The sequence below is a fragment of the Carlito syrichta genome, unplaced genomic scaffold (genome assembly GCF_000164805.1).
Source record: "Carlito syrichta isolate Samal-C Ts95f unplaced genomic scaffold, Tarsius_syrichta-2.0.1 Scaffold123331, whole genome shotgun sequence".
Classification (NCBI taxonomy): domain Eukaryota; kingdom Metazoa; phylum Chordata; class Mammalia; order Primates; family Tarsiidae; genus Carlito; species Carlito syrichta.
This window is the reverse complement of record NW_007067427.1, coordinates 274,039-300,524: the sequence shown is the minus strand read 5'-3', so window position 1 is coordinate 300,524 and position 26,486 is coordinate 274,039. Positions and strand designations below refer to the sequence as shown.

At 41.5% G+C, this 26,486-nt stretch overlaps 1 protein-coding gene across 14 annotated transcripts in view; it reads right to left on the bottom strand.

Annotated features, from left to right (window-relative positions):
- The window catches only part of PTK2 (protein tyrosine kinase 2), a 286,007-nt gene that overhangs the window by 10,386 nt on the left and 249,135 nt on the right, over positions 1 to 26,486 (bottom strand). For 12 of the 14 annotated variants that reach the window (XM_021707659.1, XM_021707660.1, XM_021707661.1 and 9 more), the window contains 6 exons: positions 25,367 to 25,453; positions 23,047 to 23,184; positions 21,749 to 21,880; positions 9,195 to 9,257; positions 4,660 to 4,699; positions 3,787 to 3,893 (listed from right to left, as the gene is read on the bottom strand). In XM_021707659.1, coding sequence (XP_021563334.1) covers positions 3,787 to 3,893; positions 4,660 to 4,699; positions 9,195 to 9,257; positions 21,749 to 21,880; positions 23,047 to 23,184; positions 25,367 to 25,453 — 567 coding nt within the window. The remainder of the gene's footprint in view (positions 1 to 3,786; positions 3,894 to 4,659; positions 4,700 to 9,194; positions 9,258 to 21,748; positions 21,881 to 23,046; positions 23,185 to 25,366; positions 25,454 to 26,486) is intronic. The other 2 variants (XM_021707665.1, XM_021707666.1) reach the window with 1 other exon arrangement.

The following is a 26,486-nucleotide window of genomic DNA, read 5'->3' as shown; positions in this document are numbered from 1 at the left end:
AGGGAACTTCCATAGGCAAATGTCCAAAAAACAAGTTATTTAAAGTATACATAGAGTTGGAACTACAACTTCGAGAGTTTGACAGATGCCGAAAGCTTTATGAGAAGTTCTTGGAATTTGGACCTGAAAATTGCACCTCCTGGATTAAATTTGCAGAATTAGAGACAATCCTTGGTGACATTGAGAGAGCCCGGGCAATCTATGAATTAGCTATCAGCCAGCCTCGTTTAGACATGCCAGAGGTGAGCATCTGGGGTATCACGTGCTTTAGACACTCTCTAGTCTTACTTTAGGTGGCTATCTAAACTTAGTGTGTGTTTGGGAGTATAAAGATGATCTACCCAACTCATAGTCTCTTCTCAGATTGGGTTTTTTTTTTGTTAGGAGAGAAGGGCTGGCAAGGGAGATGGGAGCTGGCTCTCTCCTCAGGGAGCAGGGCACATCCAGAACAGACTAGGATGAATGGGGATCGGGCAGGTAATGGGCTCTCCTCCTCCCATCTCAGGCAGAGAGGGCTAAAGGAGACTAGAGGGGAAGTCCAGGCAGGCAGCAGCCCGCAGGTCAGCCCGTCCAAGCACAGGAGGGTAGAAGTGAGACTCCACCCCCCCCCCCAAAAGAGACATTCTATTGGTTTTCCATTTTCTGGGACTTGACAACTTGGAAACTGCTTGGTAGGCAGTTAACAATAAACCACTACCCTCTACAGACACAGCCAACTCCATTCACTTCCTGAACGAGCACTTAGGCTGAGGCCTGAAGACTCAGAAATTAACCAAAATGTAAAGCCACTAAGGGAAAATTGAGACTGATTTCTGGCTAAATGTTCTTAAATATATTATTTTAGTTATTCACAGTTAAAAGTAAGCATTTCTGTATTAAAACAATATTGTTTTTCGACTGGATACCATAGCTTCTACCAAACAGATAATGAAGAAACAGAGGTATATGTTTCACATTTTTTATTTTTAAATCTTTTACTTAATATAGTTTAAGTAGCTGGGCGCGGTGGCTCAGTCTGTAATCCCGCGCTTTGGGAGGCTGAGGTGAGTGGATTGCCTGAGCCTGCAGGTCCGAAACCCGCCTGGGCAACTTGGCGAGACCTCATCTCTACAATAAAAAAAAATTAGCCGGGCGTGGTAGTTCTGCCTGTAGTTCCAGCTACTTGGAAGGCTGAGGCGGAAGGATCGCCAGAGCCCAGCAGGTTCAGGCTGCGGTGGCCGGGAGCGTGCCACTGCACTCCCCCTGGCAACAGAGTGAGACTCCAACTCAAAAAAAAAAAAAACAAAAAAAAAATATATAGTTTAAGTAAGCATATTGTTTTTATCAAGATCTCTACTTGCTTAATATCCTATATTAAGAATGTTCCTTATTACATTTATTATGTTATCCCAACTGTGAAAGATGAACATACGTCAGAATTCTAAGGTGGTATATGCTCTACTTCTAAAGTTTGTTTCTCATTGTAATACAAACCATTTTGAAAGTTTGCTTTTGTGGCTTATGAAAATGAAAAAAGTTCATTAGCCTAATTTTTTTTTACCCTCTTTCTTTTTTTTTTTTTTTTTTCCTTTTTTAACAGATGGGGCCTCCTAAGTTGTCTAGGCTGAGTTTGAACTCCTGGGCTCAAGTGATTCTTCTGCCTTAGTTTCCTGAGTAGTTAAGACTACAGGTGTGCACCACTACACATGGTTAACCTTTAATTTTTTTGTAGAGATTAGGACTTACTATGTTGTCTAGGCTGGCCTTGAACTCCTGGTTTCAAGCAATCTTCCTGCCTTGGCCTGCTGAGTAGCTGGGACTACAGGGGCATGCCACTACACGCAGCTCTTTTTAAAAAATTTGTTTGGCCGGGCTCGGTGGTTCAGCCTGCAATCCCAGCACTTTGGGAGGTCGAGGCAAGTCTATTGTCTGAGTCCGCGGGTTAGAGACCAGCATGGGCAACTTGGTGCGACCTCATCTCTACAGTAAGTCAAAGAAAAAAAAAATTAGCTGGGTGTGACAGCTCGCGCCTGTAGTTCCTGCTACTTGGAAGGCTGAGGCGGAAGGATTCATGGAGCCCAGAAGGTCGATGCTGGGGTGGCCATGAATGTGCCACTGCACTCCAGCCTGGGCAATGGAGTGGGACTCCAACTCAAAAAAAAATTTTATTTTCAGAAAGGGTATTAGGAAGGGTTATATTGTTCCTAGGTTCTCCCCTGAGAATACCCAGTGTGCCCCTAACAGAGCTGCTGGGAGCATTTTTGGGACTGGAGGCCCGATGAACTGTGGAAGCTGCCGATTTCCAGGAGCTGACAACCCGTGAACATGAACTCTGGGCACCAACCCATGGGACAGGGGCATCTCTGGCCCAGTTGTACTGTGCCTAAAGGGAGCAGGCTAGTCCACGCCAGTGACACATCATGCACTCTCTGGTCACTTCCTGAATGAACACTGGCAAGCCCCCGCCTTCTGAGCTACATTTATCACCCTGGGTCTGGAGAAGACGTTATTCTCTTCCCCAGAACGAACTCTCTGACTCCTCTAAGAGAACAACAATATATCTCTATCTAACTAAGAACTTGCCAGTGCTGGCTCTTGGGGGGTGCCTTTGAGTCAAGTGTTCAGTTAGCTAGGGCTGTGGTCATGTTGGCTCAGCAACGGGGAGGCTGTGTGTAACTTTGAACATGCTTGCTTAACTTCTGTGAACCCTGGTCGTCTCATGTGAGAAATGATACCACCTCCAATCTTGTTAGGCTGAGGCAAGAATTTACATGAAAAGGTCTGTTGTAGCACATGGCACAGGGAAGGCACTCAACACATGGTGGCTACTGGTCCAACAGAGTTTATCTTAACCTCCTGATAAGTTTATCTTAACTTGATATTTACTGGATTTTAAGATGTCATCCACTATAAGATGTACCATTTGTTAACACCACTAAGAAAAAGATATTGCCAAGTAAACCAACACAGCATCCCTGTTTTAGAGATATTAAAATGTAAAAAACAAAGGTGCATCAGAATTGAGAAACAGGATACACTCTGAGAAGTACTTTGTTATCTCTAGCAGAAAGTAGTAACATCCCATCTCCTTGGACAAGCCAGGCAAGAAAAGGAGAGCCTCGTTCATGACTTCTCCCAGAGAGGAAGGCTGCTCCTGTGATGCTCTAGTGGCTCCAGCACTCTGTGGGGGCTGGTGGGAACCAGGAGAGTCACAGACACTAGGGGTTCCTTCCAGCTGCACACCCCTCGGGCAGTGAGTGAAGAGGTTCCCCTGACTAAGGAGAGGCTTATGGTTGTTTGTGCCTGAGTCAAGCACTCCCCTTGGTCTGAGGATGGATCGACTTAGCACACATTGCTTTCAAAAGTGCAGTTCTGACCCTAGCTGGGAAATAATGAAACTTTCCATAAAGCTACATTTATAATCTTGGATAGTGAGCCTGCAGAAGGTCCTCACTTACCCCAGGCATCCTGGTTTAATTAATTTTTAAAACCAAAAGCAATCTCAGTTTTCTATTCCAAAGAAACATTCTGTTTGATTGGAGGAAGAAGTACACACAAAATTAGAATCTGACTGAGTTCCTAAAATCCATCATACTGAGAGAAAAATGGAGAAGAAAATGTTTGGGTAAAGTTTTTCCCTGACTCTCAGAAGGGTTCAAAACCAGACCAACTGACTCCTGGATCACACTGCAGTCCCGCTCTGCACCATCCCCATTTTCAGTCCTGACTCCACTCTATGACTCAAATGTTATCGAAAAGGGAACAAACCCTGTGAGCAGAGTGTACTGCACAGGGTCAGACGCCCACCTTTACGCCCTCGTTGTAACTGTCCCCAGGGCTGCTGAGACTGGCAAGGCTACCCAGATGACCGGGGGCTCCAGGGCGAGGCGGTTTCTTTGGTGGAGCTGCAGGATCTGGGAAAATGGAAGGATTCCCATTAAGTATTGTATGTTAATAAGAGAAAGTAAATCACTACCAAATAAACAAATGCCTACCGGCATTCTTACAACAGACATCTTGCATTCTAAGGAGGCATTTCTTTTTTCTTTTTTTGATTTATTATAGAGACGAGGTCTCGCCAAGTTGCCCAGCCTGGTCTCGAACCCCTGGGCTCAGGCAATCCTCTCACCTCAGCCTCCCAAAGTGCTGGGATTAAGGCTTGAGTCACCACACCCAGCAGGAGGCATTTCTGATGCATTATAACAATACATTATGTTTTTCTTTTCTTTTTTTTTGAGTTGGAGTCTCACTGTCGCCCAGGCTGGAGTGCAGTGGCATGCTCACGGGGCTCAGGTGATCCTTCCACCTCAGCCTTCCGAGTAGCTAGAACTACAGGTGTGTGCTACCACATTCGGCTTATTTTTTGATGTATTGTAGAGATGAGGTCTCACCAAGTTGGCCAGGTTGGTCTCAAAGCCCTGAGTTCAGGCAATCCTCTTGCCTTGGCCTCCCAAAGTGCTGGAATTATAGGCTTGAGCCACTGCACCTGGCTATATTCTTTTTTCTAACAATTTAGTCATGATCTGGATATACAGTAAATGACATCTTTGCTGTGGTCTGTTGAGGGAAAACTATTAAATAATCATGAGGGTATTCTAAAGTTATGACATGACAACTCTAAAAGCCTGCTCCCACCAAATTATACAATCTTCTTGACACAAAATTCATTTCTTCATTTACCTGGTTTACCCACAGGCTGATAGATGTGTTGGTTTCCCGTCTGTGGGAAAAGAAAAGGTCAATCAATGTACCAATGTGCACAACAGGGTAATGACCTCCCTCTCTCACCCTGTCCACCTGTCCCTTTGAACTTCTGGACTAGATACTGGTGTTCTGCCTTAAGGTCTTAGATGAGGTGGCGGATCAGGCAAGTAAGCCGATGAGGACAACAGGATGTATGGAAAGGACTGTGAAAGAAGCAAGCATGGATACTCTGGGACCACAAATGGGAGGTCACACCCAATTTAAAATGTTCTCACATGGACTGCTCTAGTTTACCTCCAGATCCCATGCCTTCTCAGCAGCTCATCCCAGGGCTCAGGACACTCCCACCTAGCCTCCCAACCACATTTATCACAATAAGAAGGTAACCAGAACAATGATAACGAGAGGGGCTTGGTTGCAATGGGTGTGCAGATATCCCATGGGCCTACAAGCATCACCCCTGAAGCATTCCGTGTGTCAGGACTTGGTGTTACACCTTCATTAGTTCCAGGTCAAGCCAGAGAAGCCAGACCACAGCCTGGAATTTATGCCCTAGGGCAGGATAAAAAGATAGTCCCATATAAGACCAGTTCTTTTTCAGATTGTCATGCCTGAAATTATATTCATTATTATATTTTCTACATATACAGACAAGATCTATGTTGCCTAAGCTAATCTTGAACTCCTGGGCTTAAACAATCCTCCTACCTTGGCCTTCCACAGTGCTGGGATTATAGGCATGAGCCCAGCCTGAAACTGCATTTAAAATAATCTTTCTAAGGCTAACTACATGGAAAAAAATTCTTTTAGAACTATGTTCCATTTCTGAAAAGATAGACTTTTCATGCTTATTTTCAAATAATGAATTGGTTAATATATACAATTTAAGGGGCTTTACTTTCTTGTGAAAAGAGATCAATTTCTTTAAAATACAAGGGCTATGAAACAGCACACAATTAAAATTGCTCCTTCCTCCAGATCAAGTTGCTTTTGACATGCCATTTAACACTCTTGATTTAAAAGGCTTGCAAAACCCTCAGAGTTTGAAGGTGTGAAGAATGATTCCTTAACAACTTACTTTTGTGCAGTACTTTCTACTTTTCATATCATTCATTTATTTGACAGTTACTAAACACCTGCTTTGTTTCAAGCACTATTCTAGGTATACAAAGATCCTGCCCCTGTGGAGCTAACAATGTGGTGGAGGGAGGACAGGCAATAACAAAAAACATATATTGCAGCACATTCTGTGCTCTTAGAAGAAGCTGTGTCCAGAGGAGAAAGGAGACAGCTGGAGATGGAAGGGAAAGAAGCTGCAGTTTTAAGTAAGAAGTCAAGCCCTTTGAGAAGGTGGTCTTTGAGCACAGACCTGAGGTAAGGAAAGTCTTGCAGCAATCTGGGAAAAAAGCAGCCTGGAGAGGGAACAACCCCAAGCAGGGGCAAACCAAGTGTTTGAGGAAGAGCGCAGTGGCCAGTGTAGCTAGAGAGGAGTGAGGGAGGCAGAATGGTGGAAACAATAGACACAGTCTGTTGGCTTTGCAGTACTCACTGATTTAGGCAGCAAAATCCAGATGCATTTTAAAAGGTTTAAAATATAAAAACAACTTTCTGGTTGATACTCAAGTAACAAGGAAGTTTATTTAACTATAAAATCCTATTCTCAGAACATTCTGGAATAATCTGGCAAGTGTGTGTGAATGTTCAAAGAGATGTGCTAGGCAGTTACATTGTTTTGTTCTTGAATGGCATGCAGAGAAAAGGAAAGTCCTGGTCTCAGAAGTCTGACGGAATGAGTGTTTGAAGCCAGGTCTTGCTCATGGTTCTGTGAACATCCAGCTGTGGACTTTGGAAAAGTCATGAAACTGTTTGGGGTCTTGGTTTTTCCATTTGTAAACTGAGGCTAATAACACTTACCTAATAATGGATGGCTGTCACAAAATGAGCATGCTGTCAACTTATATGTTATTTTAAAGTTCAAATAGGTTTTTTTCCTGAGTTGAAGTCTCACTCTGTCACCCAGACTGGAGTGCAGTGGCACGCTCCTGGCCACCGCAGCCTCGATCTGCTGGGCTCCAGTGATCTTTCAGCCTCAGCCTTCCAAGTAGTCAGAACTATAGGCGTGCGCTACCACGCCTGGCTAATTTTTGATTTATTGTAGAGATGAGGTCTCACCAAGTTGCCCAGGCGGGTCTTGAACCTGCAGGCTCAGGCAATCCACTCGCCTCGGCCTCCCAAAGTGCTGGGATTACAGACTGAGCCACCGAGCCCGGCTAAGGTTTTTACTTTTAATGCTCACTGATGGGATCGATTTTATGTTTATCCAGTTATGTTTATTAGCTAGTTGACATTCATTTATAATCTACATTGCTTTCTATCCAAAAGGGTCTCCCTGTAACTGTGGCACACTTTCAAAAGTATAAAGCTAGAGTGTTTCAAAAAAGAAGCCAAATCCAAACTGTTATCTTTAGGAAAGCTAAAAGAGCAAAAACCAGAGACGATCACGGTGCATTAACAGTCCCCAGGATAGGAAGTGAGGAAGGCCTATTGAGCCAGGTTGTCCACCTGTGTGTAAATGCACTGCTTGACCTCTGGCTCTGAGATAGGGGAATTTGGGGCAAGTTTTCTTTCAGCCTCGGTTAGTAATTTGTGAAATATGGATGATGACACTGCCTAATTTGTCAGGAGTAATGTAAGTACTCAGCACAGTGCCACATGTAGAGCACTTAGTACAGCACCTTGTGGCACTAAGGTTTTCAGTCAGTACTAACTACTCTTACTATTGCATAGGCCTGGCACATAGCAAACTGAGATGGCAGGCAGGCCCAACACAGGTCATTTGATTGTCTTATAATTCTTCATTTTTTTCTTGCCAAACAGTATTTCCTTAACAAGTTTTATTAATGAAGAAGCATTTTCTGAATACACCTACCCAGGTTTGATTAATTAACTTCACAAATTTTCTAGTAAAGTACCTTTGACGTGCCACATACCAGAACAAAAAGAATTTTCCTTTATTAACAAATTTCCTATCAGCAATGTTCTGAATAGCTAGTCTCTTGAACAGGGTTTATTTTCACACGGACTCTTACTCCTTCTTAACAATTCAGGACTGACTGCTTTTTACTCATTAGCTTTTCAACCTAAAGAGGAACTCAGGGTATGGAGATGCTAAATGACCTTGTGGCTCATGAACTAAAGAATGCTTGACATGTACTGTATGTGGAGTCCATGGAGCCAGCTCTGACGGGAAATGCCCAACTTTCACAAGCTGCCAACTGGCAAATCTTCTAGGTGCCAGATCTCAGGACAGATGGAATTTTTAGGGCACAGATCAGGAAAAATTCCAGGTACAGTCATTCTATAATGGTGTACCTTGAAGCTGGATGATGACACAGTCTTAGGAGAACAAGAAATTATGATTAAGGTAGGTGCTGCATCCCATTCAAAGAGGCTTATTATGGAAAGATCTAAAAACATTTACTGCACTTTTATTTCAAAATTGGTTGCTATTTCATATAGAAAAATATTCAAAAGATTTTAAGGTAAGTGTTGACAGTTGTAGGCATGCATGTATGACTAGAAGTTAGCTCAGAGTTTCACCCTTATTAGGGTAGAACTTTAAATCCATAAGTCTGCTACTTGACAGGCAGAGTAAGTGTTTAAAGAAATTCGCACTTATTTTAAACAGACATCTGCTGATGGAAATCCCAACAAAACAATTTAAACTACTTTTCTTCAAATATCAGGGAATATTTCTTGCAGGCTTTAAATCTATTTGGAATAATCATAAGCTAGTGCTTTAAAGAGAATTTCAGGCATTTCTCTCTGCAACACCTGAAAGAAAAAAATCTTGCTTGAACAAGTTTTATGTGACTATAGAATCTTTTTTTTTTGAGTTGGAGTCTCACTCTGTTGCCCAGACTGGAGTGCAGTGGCCGCTCCTGGCCACCGCAGCCTCGACCTGCTGGGCTCCGGCGATCCTTCCGCCTCAGCCTTCTGAGTAGCCGGAATTACAGGCGCGCGCTACCATGCCCGGCTAATTTTTTGATTTTATTGTAGAGATGAGGTCTCGCCTGCCCAGGTGGGTCTCGAACCCACAGGCTCAGGCAATCCACTCACCTTGGCCTCCCAAAGGTGCGGGATTACAGGCTGAGCCACCGAGCCCAGCTTTATAGAACCTTTTATAACCTTGCAATAAGAGTACAAAGATTTAGCAAATGATATTTGTGCAATGACAGTGTACCTGTTTCTTTAGGTTGCAATGAGTTTCCCTCACTACTAAAAATCCTGTGTCAGTGATGGGGCAGAAAACATCTGAATCTGAATAGAAATTCTGGGCTATATAACATATATTTTCACAACCTGAGTTAGATTGTACATTTTATTTTTAGAATATTCTGTTCCATATTACAAATAACAGTAAGCTTGGCTATCTCAGGACACAGACATGCTGATCCATCCACACAAGAATCTGAAATCCAATCCCAGTGAACACTCAGGCAGCTGCTTACCGGGCCCTGAAGACTTCCATCTTCCCTGTCGATGCTGCCTCGAGAGAGCCTCACATCAGGTTTCTAAGGAAATTAAAACAAAACCAAAACAGTGTACATTTTGATTTGAAAATTACTGACAAATTCTGTTCTAAATTCCTTCTTTTTATGATACAGTTGTCCCCTGAAAGAGCTGAAAGTTCCCCAATTTCAAAACAATTCTCAAACCCAGGGATGATGAAAGCAGTCAGCTGCCTTTGGAAGAGCCCCCATTTGCTCTCCCCACACACATCTTACAGACTGGCACCTGCACCATGGCCCACTTAGTGCTGAATGGAGAACCTGCATGCCCCCTCTCCTGGGAGGAGCAGGCTTTCCTCTTCACAGAGGGAACTCCAGGCCCAGGGTAAAAACACTAGTCATTACTTTCTGCTTCCTGGCAGAGTAAGGCTTATATGGATTTGGCTGTCTTGCCAAAGCAGCAAATGGGTACGACTACAAGACTGTTTTTCTACAATGCCTCCAGAATACAGAAAAACAGAGAAATCTGGATTTTTTTCCTTTTGAGTTGAAGTATCACTCTGTTGCCCAGGCTGGGGTGCATTGGCATGCTCATGGTTACCGCAGCCTCAACCTGCTGGGTTCAGGCAATCCTTCTGCCTCAGCCTTCCAAGTAGCTGGAATTACAGGCCCATGCCACCACATCTGGCTAATTTTTTGATTTATTGTAGAGACAAGGTCTTGTCAAGCTGGTCTTGAACCCCTGGGCTCAGGCAATCCTCTCACCTCTATCTCCCAAAGTGCCGGGATCACAGGTATGAGCCACTGTGCCCCACCAGAAATCTAGATTTAAATTTCAAAAATATCAGAAGGTTACATGCCATGACAGTGAAGGTACCAGTTAGAAGGCTTTTTCCTTATGAAAACAACCATATGCCTGGCAGTACTGGGTTTTATGGAGCCCTCAGTCAGCCACACTGACCTTTTCCTGTAAATGGTCACACACTTCTGCCTGGAAAATTTCTGCTCACTCTTCAAGACTTAGCCCCAACACTCTTTCTCTGTAGCATGTTCCCCTCTTCCTCTTCAAGCAGAATCGGTCACTTCTTAGAATCCTTACAGAGATTCTCTATCTTGGCACATATCATGCAGTTATTACTTCTCTCATTAGATAAGCTCATTCCATAAATAAGCTAAAATCTGCCCTGTAATCAAAGGCAACATGCAAGTTTCACCCTTCTTATCTCCTATTTCTTGTACCTGACAAGGGCCTGGCACTTTTCCAGTTCCACAGCTGCAGCCCAAACCTCTTCACAGTACCAGCTTCCTAACGAGTTTTTCTGCCTCCATTCTTGACTATCTTTAATTAAGGTACTGCTTCTCATCTTGACTATTTTTCCATGTCTGTACTGATCAAGTTCAAAGTTTTCTTTGTGGCATTCAAGGCCGTGCACCTCTTTCCATCCATTAGAGCCCATGTGGGCACAGAGCCAGTCATGGGTGCTGGGTTGTAGTGGGAAGCTGGTGAAGGACACACCCACAGTTAAGATCATAGCGATCCTCTGATGGCTCAGATGTCAGAGGTGAACTTCTCTCCAGGACAGGGCCCCTGCAGTGTTCTTTGCCTACCTCCTCCCTTCCCCTCTCTCTTCCTCGATGTAGCACAGTGCCTATGGTGTAGTGGACCCTGTGAATGCCATGGTCTGAGAACAGGTAATACCAGGAAATGGGCAAAGGAGCTGCTGATAGCTAATCACTAAAACACAACTCTGGAAGCTGTTAATGAGCCTCAGGGTTGTCATATGAGAAAGGGTGAAACTAGTGTGTTGCCTCTGATTATAGGGAAGAGTTTAGTTCATTTATGGAAAACTGCTCTAATAATCAGAGGTACCCGGAAACAGAATAGACAGTTCTTAGAGTGGTAGCAGAGAGTAAGTAAGCAAAGAAGGCAAAAGTCATGTCTGATTGTTATCTGTCTGGGTTCAGATCAGGCTCCAGACCTTACAAGCTGTGTGACCGACACTTCAATTGCTTCATCTCTAAAATGGAACAGTAATTACAACTACCACACAGGATTATTAAGAGGATGAAATGAGTTAATATTCACAAAGTAGCCAGATGTAGTGGCTCACAACTGTAATCCCAGCTACTCAGGATGCTGAGATGAGAGAACTGTTTAAACCCAGGGTTCAAGGCTGCAGTGAGCTATGATTGTGCCACTGTACTCCAGCCTAGGTGACAGAGCAAGACCTCATTCCTTAAAAAAAAATCGGCAAAATACTAAGTCAGTGTCTTACAAATGTTAAAATAAATAGTTCTCCTGTTGTTGGACATTTGGGTCATTTTCAAATTTTCAATTGTATAAATAGACTGTGAATGAACACTTCCTTATACAAATCTTTGACTAAGTCCCTGATTATTTATTTTTCTGGACAACAGATTTCTTTTTTTTTCTTTTTTTGAGATGGGTGTTTTACTATGTTACCCAAGTTGGTCTCGAACTCCTGGGCTCAAGCCATCCTCCCTTAGATTCTCAAGTAGCTGGGATTACAGTATGCCACTGTTCCTGGCTTGAGACAGGCTTTTTTTTGTTTTTTTTGAGACAGGGTCTCACTGTAGCCCAGGCTGCTGTGCAGTGGTGTGGTGTGATCTCGGCTGACTGTAGCCTCGGTCTCCTGGACTCAAGTGATCCTCCTATCTCAGCCTCTTGAGTAGCTGGGACTGCAGGCGCATGCCACCACACTCAGCTAATTGTTTTATTTTTTGTAGAGATGAAGTCTCACTATGCTGCCCAGGCTGATCTTGAACTTCTGGGGCTCAAGTCATCCTCCTGCCTCAGTCTTCCAAAGTGCTGAGATTATTGGAGTGAGCCACCATGTCTGGCCTCGGAAAGATGCTTAAGAAAGAAATTACTGAGTCAAAGTTTTGAAAATTTGAAAAATTATTGGTATAAGTTTCCAGATTGCTCAAGACCATCCTGATTTTCACCTATGTCAGTAGTGCATGGGAGTACAAGGGTACTTCTTTCACTGTACCTAAGCACTACTGCATTGTCATTTTAAAACTCCACCAATTCATAAACAAAATACTATACATTATTGTAATTTGCCCCTCCTCCCTTTTCACAAACAGTTGAACATTTCTGCCTCTTATCACTAGACACTAAGCACTATAAAGATAGAGGCTAAGGAGCAGTATCTGCTTCATCATCGTATCTGTGACCTGGTAGAATGCTGCACAAACAGGTGGAGGGAATGAATGCCCTGAGCATTTTTTCCCATGAACTGATTGTCCAAGAAGGCAAGTGGATCTAGTTGCTCACCAGTAAAATGGGTAGAATAACACCCACCTCAGATGATCATTCCCAGAATTAAGGAAGTACCTGGCAGCACTATGCACACAGTAGATATGCAGTAAACATCTACCGAAGGAATATTTCAAGGCAGAAGAGATATTTTATAGATGAGGAACCAGGTCAGAAAGCCTTAGTTGCTTAGGACAACATAGCTCTAAAACAGTGGAGGTGGGCTCAGTCAATAGATAGTAAGAACCTTTTATGGGCAGAAAGCATTTTACTTTTTTACTTAAAAAACCAAAAAAAGCGACTCACTTATTGTTTGCTTATAGAGTAAGGTACTGTGTTTCATGCATTTGCATGAATTATCTATTTTAATTTCCCTATAAAGCTCATAAAATGACTTTTTAAATGCAGAATTCCCTAATGTGATGTTCCTAAAGACAGGATCTTAATTTTAAAACAAGAAAGACCTATCTATATAAAGTCCACTTGTGTTCTGTGAAAAAAATAAATGCTTGAGCTTTTATTCTTATATAGTAGACACAGCCTGTCTGAATGAAAGATGAGTGCCAAGTTGGGAGCTGAAGAGCAATACAGGCAAAGACAGCCAATCAGAAAGAACGAGTTCTCTTCTTATTGCTACTACTGAATAAAGTCCTTCTGAGTCCTCCCTCTAGAATATTCTAAAGACAGTATATCAAAGATAAAATGATGCAGTTTATATTTAAAATCTTATACAGACATAAAGAATGTTTGGGACAATTTGATTACATTTTCCCCACCAGGGATGCAGGACATACCACCCAGATCAAGACAGCTAACAGGCAACTGCAAACTCCAGCATACCCTCGCCCAGTTAATACCTGCCCCCAACTTGCCAAAGGGGCCACTGGTCTGACTTCCAGACCCATAGATTGCTCCTGTTTCTGAACTTCATGTAAGTGGACTGGGAAAGATGAAGTCTTCTGTGTCTGGAGTCTTTTGTGAACATTATGTTCATAAGATTCATTCCTGTGGTAGTATGGCCATAGTTTATTATTTTGTATTATTGTGCAACATTCCATTGTAAGAATTTATCCATTCTGCTGCTAATGGGGCAAGCAGATTGATTACTTCCAGTTCTTGGCTACCACAAATGAATGCTGTTATGAGCATTCTTTTTCTAAAAAAAATTTTATTTTAAAGATGTAGGGTACAATTCAGGGATGAACATTCTTTTATGTGTAGGCATATGCACTCAATCCTCTCAGGCCTAGACCAGAAGATCAATTGATGGATCAGATGCAGAAGGCATGATCCCACCAGGAGCAGATGAGAGTTGTTACTCCACAGAATGTGAAGGCCCTCTTCTGCATTCTGGGGACACAGCAATAAACAGGCCAGTTAGTCTCTACTCTCATGTTGCTATGGCTCTAGAAAAGGTCAAACTTAAGGCAGATGAAAGTCCTTTCTCTTCTGACTATACTAGATTCCTTTCAAATCTGGAATTTAGCATGAGGGGGTAACTAGGAGGGCTGTGGCCTCGCTGAGGAGCAGAGATGGGGACAGCAGTCTTTCTCTGATACACGGGCTCTCGCCATTGCTCTCTAGCTCCCCATCTCAGCATTCACCTTTTATTCAGCCTGACTGGGTCTGCTATGTGAGGGGGGAAAAAAGCTCAAATATTTCTTTTCTTTCTCAGAACACAAAGTAGGCTTTATATAGATAGGACTTTCTCACTGTAAAGTTAAAATCCTGTTTTAAGCATAGTACCATATTAGAAAATTCCTGTGCAGTAATAAAAAGAAACAAGTCACAAAGTTACTCTATTTTAAAGTAATGCCCAATAGGAAAGAAAGCCCTCTCAACAGATTGAAGTTCTAATCAGGGTTGCCCAGCACTCTCTGGCAAACTGGTCAATTTGCAAGACAGCTTTTATAGCAGTGAATCTGCAGGCACAGCACTAGCTCAGAAAGGACCGTATCTGAACTGGAGACAAAGGTAGAGTACAGAATGTCTGTTGTCATGGGCCATGTAACCTTGGTCAAGAGCCTTTCAGCTGTTACCATAAAACATGTTTCGCAAAGGACTGTCAAACGGAGCAATCCAGAAGAAGGTCTCCTAACACAAAGTACTCAATAAATAATAAAAGTGATTAGCAGGAGAAAACCATAAAAAAAAAGTTGTGAGCTCTAAAAACAGAAGGCATTCAGCAGACATCTATTTTGACCTAGAAAAAGTGTGGGCAATATTACTGGGAAAGCAAGTTAGTTTTTCAAATAAAATTAGAACTTGTCTAACAGGATGCAGAGCTGACCTTTTTGAAGGAAGTGATAGTAAAAGAGCAGTTGACCAGAATGGGTCTCTGAATGTACTGACCAGTTCATGAACATGGTAACAGAAGGTGAGCGTCTTTAGACATTTTTATAGCAACTTAAAACAAATTTTTGGACTATTAGAGCTCAAATAATAATTTTTAAAAGTATGGCTTATATTTTGTAAGCCTTTTAAAAAATTTCCCTTTTCTAGTCATTGATTTAAAAATTTTATTTCACAAGAGTATTGGTCTACAATGGTTTAGAAAGAGATACAAACTGGCCCTTCCACAAAGCTTGAGAAGCCCTGCACTGGAAGCCCCTCAGCCCAAGAAGCCGCATTTCTTGCACAGTTTCAACATCCTTGGAGAAATACATTGCATTCAAACATCCTGCAGCTTTGTTGGCTCACTGCCAAAGAAAATCCATTTAAGGATGCTCCAACAATAGGAAAACTAAGTAGTTTCTTTATAATAATAAATATTCAGTAAAGGAAAATCCAGTTCCTGAGTGATGCTTGCAATACTCCTTTGCAAATTCCCTTAGGAGACAAAATCTCCCACTCAGTCTATTACATTAGTCTTTGATAGGCATGGTTGAAGGTATTCTGGAACTATCCATGGGAACTTTCCGTCATATGAGGTGTATGCTTTAGGCTCCAGAAGTTTCTCATCAATGCAGTTTTTGTAGCTGAGATCAAACCGAGCAAGAGAGCTAAAAGCCCTCTGAAAAATTAAGGGCGTAGTCCTCCTCACTCCAGTGTTTATGTATGTTACCACACTTAACTCTCATCCCAACCTATGAGAAAAGTACTGTCTGTACTTTACAGAGGTAATTTGCTCAAGGGGAGAGTAAGGCTCAGGTGCCAGGACCCCCAAATCCCAGTTGGGGACCCACAGAGGGGACCCTGGAGTGTGGCTAGCATCCTCTTTTACCTGTTGCCCGCAGCCAGACTCTGAGGTGGCCCGGGACACATGGGAGCTCTCACCATTCAGCAGTGAGCCTGATGGCAAACAGAACTTCACGAAGCATTCTAGAGAGGTGGCCCAGCATGAGGGACAAGCAGCAGTGGCAGCTGTTTGCTCAGCACTTTATAGTTGGGCACGTGCTCTTTTTTTTTTTTTTTTTTTGAGTTGGAGTCTCACTCTGTTGCCCAGACTGGAGTGCAGTGGCCGCTCCCGGCCAGCGCAGCCTAGACCTGCTGGGCTCCGGTGATCCTTCTGTCTCAGCCTTCCAAGTAGCTGGAACTACAGGCGTGCGCTACCATGCCCGGCTGATTTTTGATTTATTGTAGAGATGAGGTCTTGCCAAGTTGCCCAGGTGGGTCTCGAACCCGCGGGCTCAGGCAATCCACTCACCTCAGCCTCCCAAAGGCACGGGATTACAGGCTGAGCCACCGAGCACGCACTCTTAATGCACGCTTCCCCACATATTTCTTGCTGCTGCCTTGAGAGGAACAGGGCTGTAATCCTTTCTATTTTTCAGATGTGGAAACAAAGCTGAGAGAATATATCACTTGTCTGAGGCTACTTCTGGGGTAAGTATGTAACAACTCGGCTAGCAGAAGCCCCACTGGAGACAGGCAGAGGCCGCCACTGGGTCTTACTGCCAATGACTCAGAAACTGATGGAGAATGAAGAAAGAAAGAAGGAAAGACAGGGTGTTTTCTTTCTCTGCTATAAAACCTTGACCCCTCCTCCAACAGGACTTTAGAATAGCTTTCAAACTAGTTTATTACTGTCACCTGCAAGTTGTCATCCTCAGAAAACATGATGGGCTGGAGTAATCAAACATTGGGCAGGACTTGAGAGGGGGACACTGGGGAAGAATGGAGATTTGCTCAGGGGCAACCTCACAGCTCCTCTCAGGTGGGGCACTCACTTATGAGTGTGTGTTTCCGATGACTCCCAGCTGAGTTCTGCTCCTCCCACCAATGTTAGATCACCTTCCTGGAGGCATTGGTAGGTGTGGAGGAATGGGTGAGGCGATAAAGGCCCAGTTCCCCTGACTCAGTGGGCCCAGCCCTGCTTCTCTCACCCTTCCAATAAACCTGCTGCCTGAACATGTCCACCTCAGGGTCTGTTCTGGGGAAGCCAACCTAAGACACATGTTCACCTTGGGCTGATGGAGATGTTCTACAGATGGGTCTAAGTGGCAGCTACTGGAGTACATACAACTGTCAAAATTCAATGAACTGTGGACTTCACATTTGTGTACATCAGTTAGAAAGAGAAGAGAACAAGCCAGACTCAGTGGCTCAGCCTATAATCCCAGGATTTTGGGAGGCCGAGGTGAGTGGATTGCCTTAGCCTGTGAGTTTGAGACCAGCCCGGGAAACCTGGCGAGACGTTGTCCCTACAATTAAAAAAAATAATTAGCCGGACATGGTAGCATACACCTGTAGTTCTGGCTACTTGGAAGGCTGAGGTGGAAGGATCGCTGGAGCCCAGCAGGTTGACGCTGGGGTGACCATGAGTGTGCCACTGCATTCCAGCCTGGGCAACAGAGTGAGACTCCAACTCAAAAAAAAAAACAACAAAAAACACAACCCTAACCCTAACAGACTCCTGACATACAGCTTTCACAGTGACCTGATGGGTCAGTAAGAAGGCTGAAATGGTCCAGGTGAGATGTGAGCATGGCTGGACTTGGACAATAGAAAGAGAGACAGCAGAGGAAAGAATAAAAATATATTTAAGAATTAGAACTAACAGGATTTGGTGACTCAGTCAATGACTGTGACAATATAGAAAGAACAGTACTTCTGTTTCTATCTTGGGGGAATCAGGGAAATGGCGTAGAAAATAAAAAAGGAGAGACAACTTTGCTATGGAACATTACAAATACAGTTGTGGACATGCTGACTTTGATGTGCTGATAAAACAGACAAATAAGGATGACTAGAAGGCAAATACTCAAATCAAAGATGAGTTGGAGATTATTCAACTCATCTAGGAAACAAATATTGTTTTGACATTGAGATCAATAATGACAATAAATCAATCATTCTCATGAAAATCAATATTAAATTACAAAAGATGGTAATAGATGCTTCAGAAAAGAAGGTATGCAAATACTGAAAATAAAGAAAAATTTTTAAAAAGTGACACAACTGTGTATTCAGAAAATCCAAGGAAATGAGACCAAAAGACTTTATATGATAAATTGTTAGAATATAAAAGATAAATTTCTAAAAGCCAACTACATTGGCACAGACAGAATTACACAGCTAAAAAGTTAAATAACAATGAGGTTCCATTATAGTGGAAGTTCTTAATGAATGGTTAGTAGTTTATTTTATTTTATTTTTTAAGGAATTTTTTGATTTATTGTAGAGATGAGGTCTTGCCAAGTTGCCCGGGTTGTTCTTGAACCCATGGGCTCAGGCAATCAATCCCCTTACCTTGGCCTCCCAAAGTGCTGAGATTCCAGGCTTGAGCCATAACACCCGGCCTGGTTAGTAGTTTAATAAGGGAGATAAGATAGGTATTTAAAGAAAATTATGAAAAGTATAAGAAAGAAATCAAGGAAGTCACAAAACAAATTCCGGGAACATCTGTCTCCTGAGTTAGGAAGAGAAACACACTGAGGATGACAAAGCACTTAGGGTGTTATGCAGACTTAACACAGCACTAAGCAGAATCCCTATGGGATATTCACACAACTTTCTATGTAAATTATGAACATAATCTGGAAGCTATCTGGAGTGCTGAAAATGGTCTATGTATAGCGTATGGGTTACATGGGCTTACACATTTATCAAAACTCACCAAACTGTATATTTAGGATCTGTGCAATTCATCATATTTAAACAACTCAGTAACACCTGGCCAGCCAGCAGCATGTGCACATCTTGGGCCTTTTGTTTAGAATATTTGAAATCCCTAGGAAGACAGACTGAGTGCTTCAACTCATTCTCTACTTCCCCATGAACAAGCTCTGCTTTGGTCACATCTAGCTACAGGGAGTTCTTAGAATACAGTCTTTTCCCCCCTTCTTGTTTTGGTGCATCATTCACACATTCCTGTTCTTTGTGTACAGTTTTGTAATTTTTTTGTTGAAAATTAGACATTTTAGATAATACATAGTAGGAGTCTGGGGGCACTTAGCCCTCCACTCCTTCAGGGCTTATTATTAGCTTTAAAAAATTTTTTTTTTAGAGATGGGAGTCTCACTAGGTTGTCCAGGCTGGGCACTAGGTTGCCCAGTCCTGGGCTCAAGTCACCTCCCACTTCAGCCTCCTGAGTAGCTGAAAATACAGAAGTATCCAGCTAGAATACAGTCTTATGACCCCACGTCACTACCCATGCTCTTCTCTCTGCCTGGAATCTATTTCCTGAGATTGTTTGCTCTGCAAATTCCAGTGTCTCCTTTAAGCCTTGGTGAAATGTTATCTGGGCTCTGCTGCCTCCCCCATCGTCCTCTAATTATATGCAGAGCCTCTTCTGCTCTGGCTGCACGTTCTCTTTTACCAGAGCAGCATTGCAACATTGGCATTCCACCATTTATTCAGATGCAGTCATACACAGGACATTGGGACTGAAATACAAACTCTAGTTTGGAGAATTTATAACATATACTTTTAAAAATACAAATCAGTGCTGCCTGGGAAAAGTGACTTGTTTAGACAAAAGAGTTTAACATGCAGGACAAGGGAATAATAGATATATTCTTAGACTAGATATAATATTCAAATTGATTCATCCAGATTAGTAGTAGTAAATACGAATAGTAGTAAATACGAATAGTAGTAATACATGTTTTGCAACTTGTCTTATAATCTCAAGGTTTGCTTTAATTTAACTGAGAATTTTGAAAGCATAGGATAACAGTTCCAAAGGTGAATCACTAAAACATTAATGTTTTATATAATTGTAGTGTAAATACATGTAAAGAAGAAAGCATAGTACAGTGGTTAGGGACACAGACCCTGGAGCTGGGCTGCTTGGTTCTGAATTTTGGATCTGCCACTCACTCGCTGTGTGACCTTACTCTATCTATGTCTCTACTGCTTCCTCTGTAAAATGAGAAACATAAAGGGATAGGCCCACATTACTCTATCCTCATTTACAAAATCTAAATAGTGCTGAAAATGGTAAGTTTGTTTTTTAAGTTTGAAGCAAACTAATTTGGTAGTAAAAGCTGACCTCAATGAATGTGAGGAGTTTCATTATCTTTATTTGCCTGTTAATGGGAATATTTGTATTTTCCTGTAGAAATATTAGTGGTTGTAACTCTGGGAAGCTACTGGAATCTTATATAATATATGATGTGCATCATGTTACATTAACTTTCTGGGTTAAAAAAATGAATTCTGAAACACACAAGGCCCTCAAGTGGTTTGAACACAGAATTTTCAATCTGTCCCTTCCTCATAAGGTGGTTATGAATGACTTTAGAGATGAAATGTATAGGATGGTGACTGCCGTGGGGCAAATATTATACATGTCAGCAAAACAGTTACTCTTGTTTACTGTTGTGCTCTCCCTGTTCCACAGTGGAAAGTGTGTGCGTTAAGTAAGGGCCCATCAGTCTTGGTTGGCAGTGACCTAAATGTGATGCAGGTGTGACACTTGAGTCCTAAGAAAGAATAGGTGAGAAAGAGCTCCTTCCTAGTGTGATCTACTCCATGTTCTCATATGTGCACCAAAATAGCAGGTTTGCTGAAGTCAGCCTTAACACGTACTGTACTGAGCGCAACTTAATGCACTGGCCATCTCTAATACGTTAACATGTGCTTCATCAAACGTGAGTATGTAAGTTGCTTGAATTTTAAACTACAGTATAAGAAATAAAAGCCAATATAAAGAATGGAATTAGGCTGGGCTTGGTGGCTCAGCCTGTAATCTCAGCACTTTGGGAAGTCAAGGCAAGTGAATTGCCTGAGCCCACGTGTTCGAGACCAGCCCGGGCAACTAGGCGAGACCTCATCTCTACAATAAATAAAAAATTAGCTGAGTGTGATAGTGCGTGCCTGTAGTTCCAGCTACCTGGAAGGTTGAGGTGGAAGGATTGCTGGAGACCAGCAGGTCGACGCTGGGGTGCCCGTGAGCATGCCACTGCACTCCAGTCTGGGAGGCGGAGTAAGACTCCAACTCAAAAAAAGGAGAATGGAATTAGAATCACATGTTGATGAATTCTGTAGAATATATTTTGAAATCACTCAATATAATAACAATATTTGTTGATCCAATGTTTCTGTGCCTATAAGACTTGAAGTAATATAAAAACAGAGGTTATATCCTATCCCTCCACAGTGACTATTTGCTGAATCAAAGTATGGGGGATCAAATATAGTTACTGGCTCAAGATTTTATGGAAACAGAATGAACCCTGACTCCTTTTAGCCATGTTTCTTTTCAGGCGATTTCAGGAAAACTGAGGTAGTCTTTCAGGGTTCAAGGAGAGTGAGGAGTGAGTTCTCACAGGCCCTAGTTCTGAGGTTGACGGCAAAGAAATGCTTGGCAGCAGGGGCCATGAGTCTAAAAGGACCTTTGTGTCAAGTAACACACAGAGATTGCTCTGTCCCACCACTTCCTCTCTGTCCCCAAGGGACTTCTGAAGGGGGCTGTCAACAAGCATTGCCTGAAGAAAGACATTTCCCATCCATAAGTCCAGACACATCCGGGAGGAGGTTCATACAGTCAGGAATGCCAGGAAGGCAAATCTTAGCTGTCCTATTACACAGCCGCAGCAGCTGCGTTTTATGTGCAAGCCGACACTTAAGTGGGAGTTGTTTCTATATAAATAATATAGTAATACAAAAATCAAAGAAATGCCACTACTAGAAATTTATTCTTAAAAAGCAGTCAAGAAAAGCAAATAACCCACTATTGCAAATTGTAGCGATTAGATGTAAAAACTAACTCCTGCTTTGGTAAAGATGACATTTTGCAATCCTCTGTAATATACTAAATTGAGAGAGTGTACTAGATTCTAACAGGGCTTGAAAAGTGGTACATATCTTTCTGAAATACAATTACCAGAAATCTCTCCTCTTTTTCCAGCCAGCGCTGATCTTCTTCCATTTCCTGTTGCTGTCGAATCAGCCGCTCTTCCATCAGGTGGGTTGGCAAAACCTGTCCAATTCCTCGCAGGTCCAATGCTGCAGGGTCCTGTAAGAGGGGTTGAAAACAGCACGTCCAGTCTCATAAATCTATTCATATGCTCTTACTTGATGTGCCTTTCAAAAAAGATGAGCAAAATAGCAAAGGTGGTAGAAACAGTCTCTTATACTGTGCCTGTGGGAATAACTTTTCTGGAGGTTGTGTTAAGCATCTTGAACACATATGCAATTGTTAGGTTCATCAATTCACTTGTAAGGGGTCTATTCTAAAGAATAATCCAAGATATGTGCAAAACATGCACTGTTACCTATAGAAAAAAATAGAAACAATCTGAAAGTAAAATAACAGAAGGTTAACTATGATAACGTATTATAGAGTATTAAGCCGTCATGAAACATGTTTACTCCAGGAGAAAGGACACAAATAGCAGACAACTACAGACGCTGTTTGATTCAAATACGTTTTTTTTTTCTTCAAAGAGATGAGACTGGGTGCAGTGACTCACACCTGTAATCCCAGGTGTAAGGCCGAGGTAAGAGGATTGCTCGAGTCCAGGAGTTTGAGAACAGCCTGGGCAACATAGTGAGACCTTGTCTCTACAAAAAAACTAAAAAGTTGGGTGTGGTGCCATGTGCCTGTAGTCCAGCTACTAGGGAGGCTGAAGCAAAAGGATCACCTGAGCCCAGGAGTTTGAGGCTATGATGAGCCGTGTTTGTGCCACTACACTCCAGTTTGGGTGACAGAATGAGACTCTGACTCAAAAAAAAAAGCTGACCTCAAACGATCCTCCTACCTCAGCCTCCCTAACAGCTGGGACAAAAGGTGTGTACCACCGCTCTTGGCTCAAATAAATAATTTTTAATAATATGGTAAATATTAGTATGGAGTAGTTCTTGATTTTACCAGGAAAATTTAGTGAAAATTAACATGGTTCACAAAACTAAAGGGCTCTGTCTTCCTGTTTTTTCTTTGGTCTCATGGATATAATTATATTCAGTTTACAGCTTTGCCTTTCAAATAAATGTAGTATTTCTTCTTGAGTGTTTCTTTAAGATAAAAAAATTCACAAAATTAGAAAGCATTTCAGTAGATGGGGTATCATGATTTCAGAAGTAAGTCATCAAAATCAAGAAATCTCAGGATGTAGAAATAGATGATACCTTAAGTCACACTTCCTAAAGTAACAAACTGAAGCCCAAGAACAACCAGTTTACCTCCATATTGGGCTGCCACATTGCTATCTCCTGAGGTCTATGATTCCATGAATCTGTTTGGTCCAAAAGAGATGCCTGACCTGGGTAGATGCTGCCAGCCATGGCTGTGATTCCATGTGAACCGGGGTAGCCAGAAACCTGTAAATGAATTGGAAGGCAGGGTAATGTTCAGCCCACGATATAACTTCTGCACAGTTCTGTTTTACAAATGAAACAAAGTAACTAAAATTACAGAGAATATTGTAGCAGGCAGAATAATGGCCCTCCAAAGATGTTTATGTTCTATTCTCTTGGACATATGACTATGTTCCCTTATATGGTAAAAAGAAACTTTACAGATGTGACTTTATATCAGGGACCTGAGATCATCCTAGATTATCTGAGTGGATCCAGTATAATCACAAATTCTTAAAATTACAAGAGGGAAGTGGAAGAGGAGAAAGATTACCACTGAAGAATGGTCAGAGAGCTCTAACATTGCTGGCTTTGACCATGGAGTGTGGGGGCCGTGAACCAAGAAATGTAGGTGGTCTATGGTAGTTGATAAGGCAAGGAAATAGATTCTCAACTAAACCCTCAAGAAAGGTAATTTGTTATGGCTGCATTAGACAAGTAAAGAAAATATTTACTAGAAAATACGAAATTATTTACTTTGGAATTCCACATTTTATAGACATGCTAAGAGCAGCCCATTCCTGGATACTGAAGCAACAGGAAGCCACAAAAATGGCTAAGCCATGCTCCACTCTAGAACTTTCCTTTCCTGTTCAATCGACCCCCGCCCAAGAAGAATAACCAAAAAATCCATCCCTGCTAAAAAAGTGTGTCCTCTATAAAACTAGGGACTGATGGTGAGAAGTCATACTTTCAAGGTCTAACAATGACTAAAATAGAGAGAAGATATTTGTTTAGACATGGAGAAAAATTTCAAGGCAGAAGGAAAATAAGAGTTTCTTTATATGATTCCTTCTCTCAATCAAGAGAGAGAGAGAACAGAACGAGTAACTGTTTCTATAGCCTATTAGGCTAGGATTATATGGTAGGGTTGTCAGTTAATTCTTTAATGAGGTAAAACATAGCCAAGTTATCTGCATCAGAACGACCAGGGCCTGCTTATTAATAATGTAGTATTCTTGGGCTCCACTCTTCAGAATTAGTTATTAGAACCTGGGAGCAGTAGACAGCCTGAAATTTATCCAGTTTCACTGTTCTAGACAACCAGGGGTGTATGGTCTTTTCTTTCTAGTAAGAGACAGGGCTTTCGTTCTCCTGTGTTACCTAGTACCAACAGTGAAGAACTTTTGTCCATATTGACTCAAGATGGCTTAATATAAATCATGCTCTCATGGGAAGGCACACTTCATCAACAAGGATACCTGTATAATGAACATTTGTATACCTAACCCTGAATTGTACTCCACATCTTTAAAATTAAAAATGAAAATAAAAATAAATCATGCTCTCAATAACTCTGTGAAGGAGGTGGTAAAGGAAAGTACCAACTCCCTCAACAGGACTTTGACTCTCACAGACATTACAATGAGTAAAAGAAGCCAAACCCTAAAAATCACACATTATATGATTCTATTTCTGTAAAATTCTAGAATAGGCAAAAAGAATCTCCAGTAGTAGAAATGAGAAAAGCATTTGCTTCTAGAGTAGTTGGCACTGACAAGAAAGGGCAGAAGGTTACTTCCTGGAGTGATAGAGATATTCTGGATTCTGACACAGGGATGGGAACACAGGTGTACGCACCTATTAAAACTAAGACCTGTGTGTTTCACTATAAATTATACCTCAATAAAACCTAATTCTTTTTCCTCAAAAACAAACAAAAAAATTACTTTGAAGTCTTTTTCTTTCAAGGATACTCTTTTCAAATTTGTACGGGTTATTTGTCTGTATGTCTAAAACTTTCCATACTTGTCCATATGACATCTCATTTGGTTTCTATTAAAGTAATTTTGAATTTTATTTTTGCCACCCAGAAAAACTGCCCATTTCAGTATCACCTCCACATAGTGCTGCCCCCTGTATTCACCTTGCCCTTTATTATAAGAGCAAGAGGATGGGAAAGGGCCTAAGAACTGCTGGAGGCGCTTGTCCTGCCCTCTTAAAGACTAAGTGAATAAGGAACGCTTTTCTGCATGGGGTGTCAAGAAAATATTCACTCAGGCAACAATTAGGGTGTTTATTTTCTTAGCTTTCTGCTAGTCAAATCATACTCATAAGTATATAAATTTAAAAAAACAGAAATATACACAATATACCTCCCTATCTCAAAAGTGCTAAAGACTCAAATCTATAATGACCAGTATACCTGGTAATGATTGGTCTGTACCATGTGCTGTGGACTGGGATAAAATCCTTCACTGGACCTCGGGCTAGGATAACCAGGTCTGCTGGGCTGTGAACAAATCAACAGAACATCACATAAATGAATCTTCTGATTTTGGTAAATCTACATTTTATGAAAAGAATAGAAAAAGGTATTTCTCTAATAGAGCATAGTTAAAAAGAATGATAAAACAGGGATGAGTTATTTCAATGGGAAAAGAATAGTCTTTTCAACAAACAAGGCTGGCACTACTAGATAACCACATGTGAAAAATTGCAATTTGACTTCTTTCTCATAATACAGCAAAAATTAACTCAAAATGGATCACAGACCTAAATGTAAAAGCTAAAACAAAGATTCTTAGAAGGAAACATAAGAGTGAATCTTTAAGACCTTACGTTAGGCAATGGTTTCTAAGTTATGACACTAAAAGCATAATCAACAAAAGGAAAACAATAAACTGGATTAGTCAAAATTAAAAGCATTCGTGTTGCAGATAATACCATCACAAAAGAGAAAAGACAACCTAAAGAATGGAAGAAAATACTTGCAAATCACTTAACTGATACTTATATCCAAACTTATAAAGAATTCCTACAAGTCAATAATAAAATGACAATCTAATTAAAAAGTGGGCAAAGGATTTGAGTAGATCCAAAGAAGATAGACAAATGGCCAGAAATCACATAAAAAGATGCTCAACACCATTAGGCAGCAGGGAAATGCAAATCAAAACCACAATTAGCTATTGATTTGCAAACACTAGAATGATTATAATCAAAAAAGCAGAAAATAAAGAGTGTTGGTGAGAATGTGGGGAAACTGGAACCCTTGTGCATTGCTGGTGGGAATATAAAATGGTGCAGCTGCTGTGGAAGATAGTATGGCTATTACTTAGAAAACTATACATAAAATTACTATATGATCCAGCAATTCTACTTTTGGGTTAATACCCCAGAGAAATGAAAATACATGTCCATACAAGAACATGTACTTGAGAGGCTAAGGCAGGAGGATCACTTGAGCTAGGATTTCGAAGCCAGCCTAGATAACACAGCACGATCTTGTCTTTATTTTTTTTTTTTTTTTTTTTTTTTGAGTC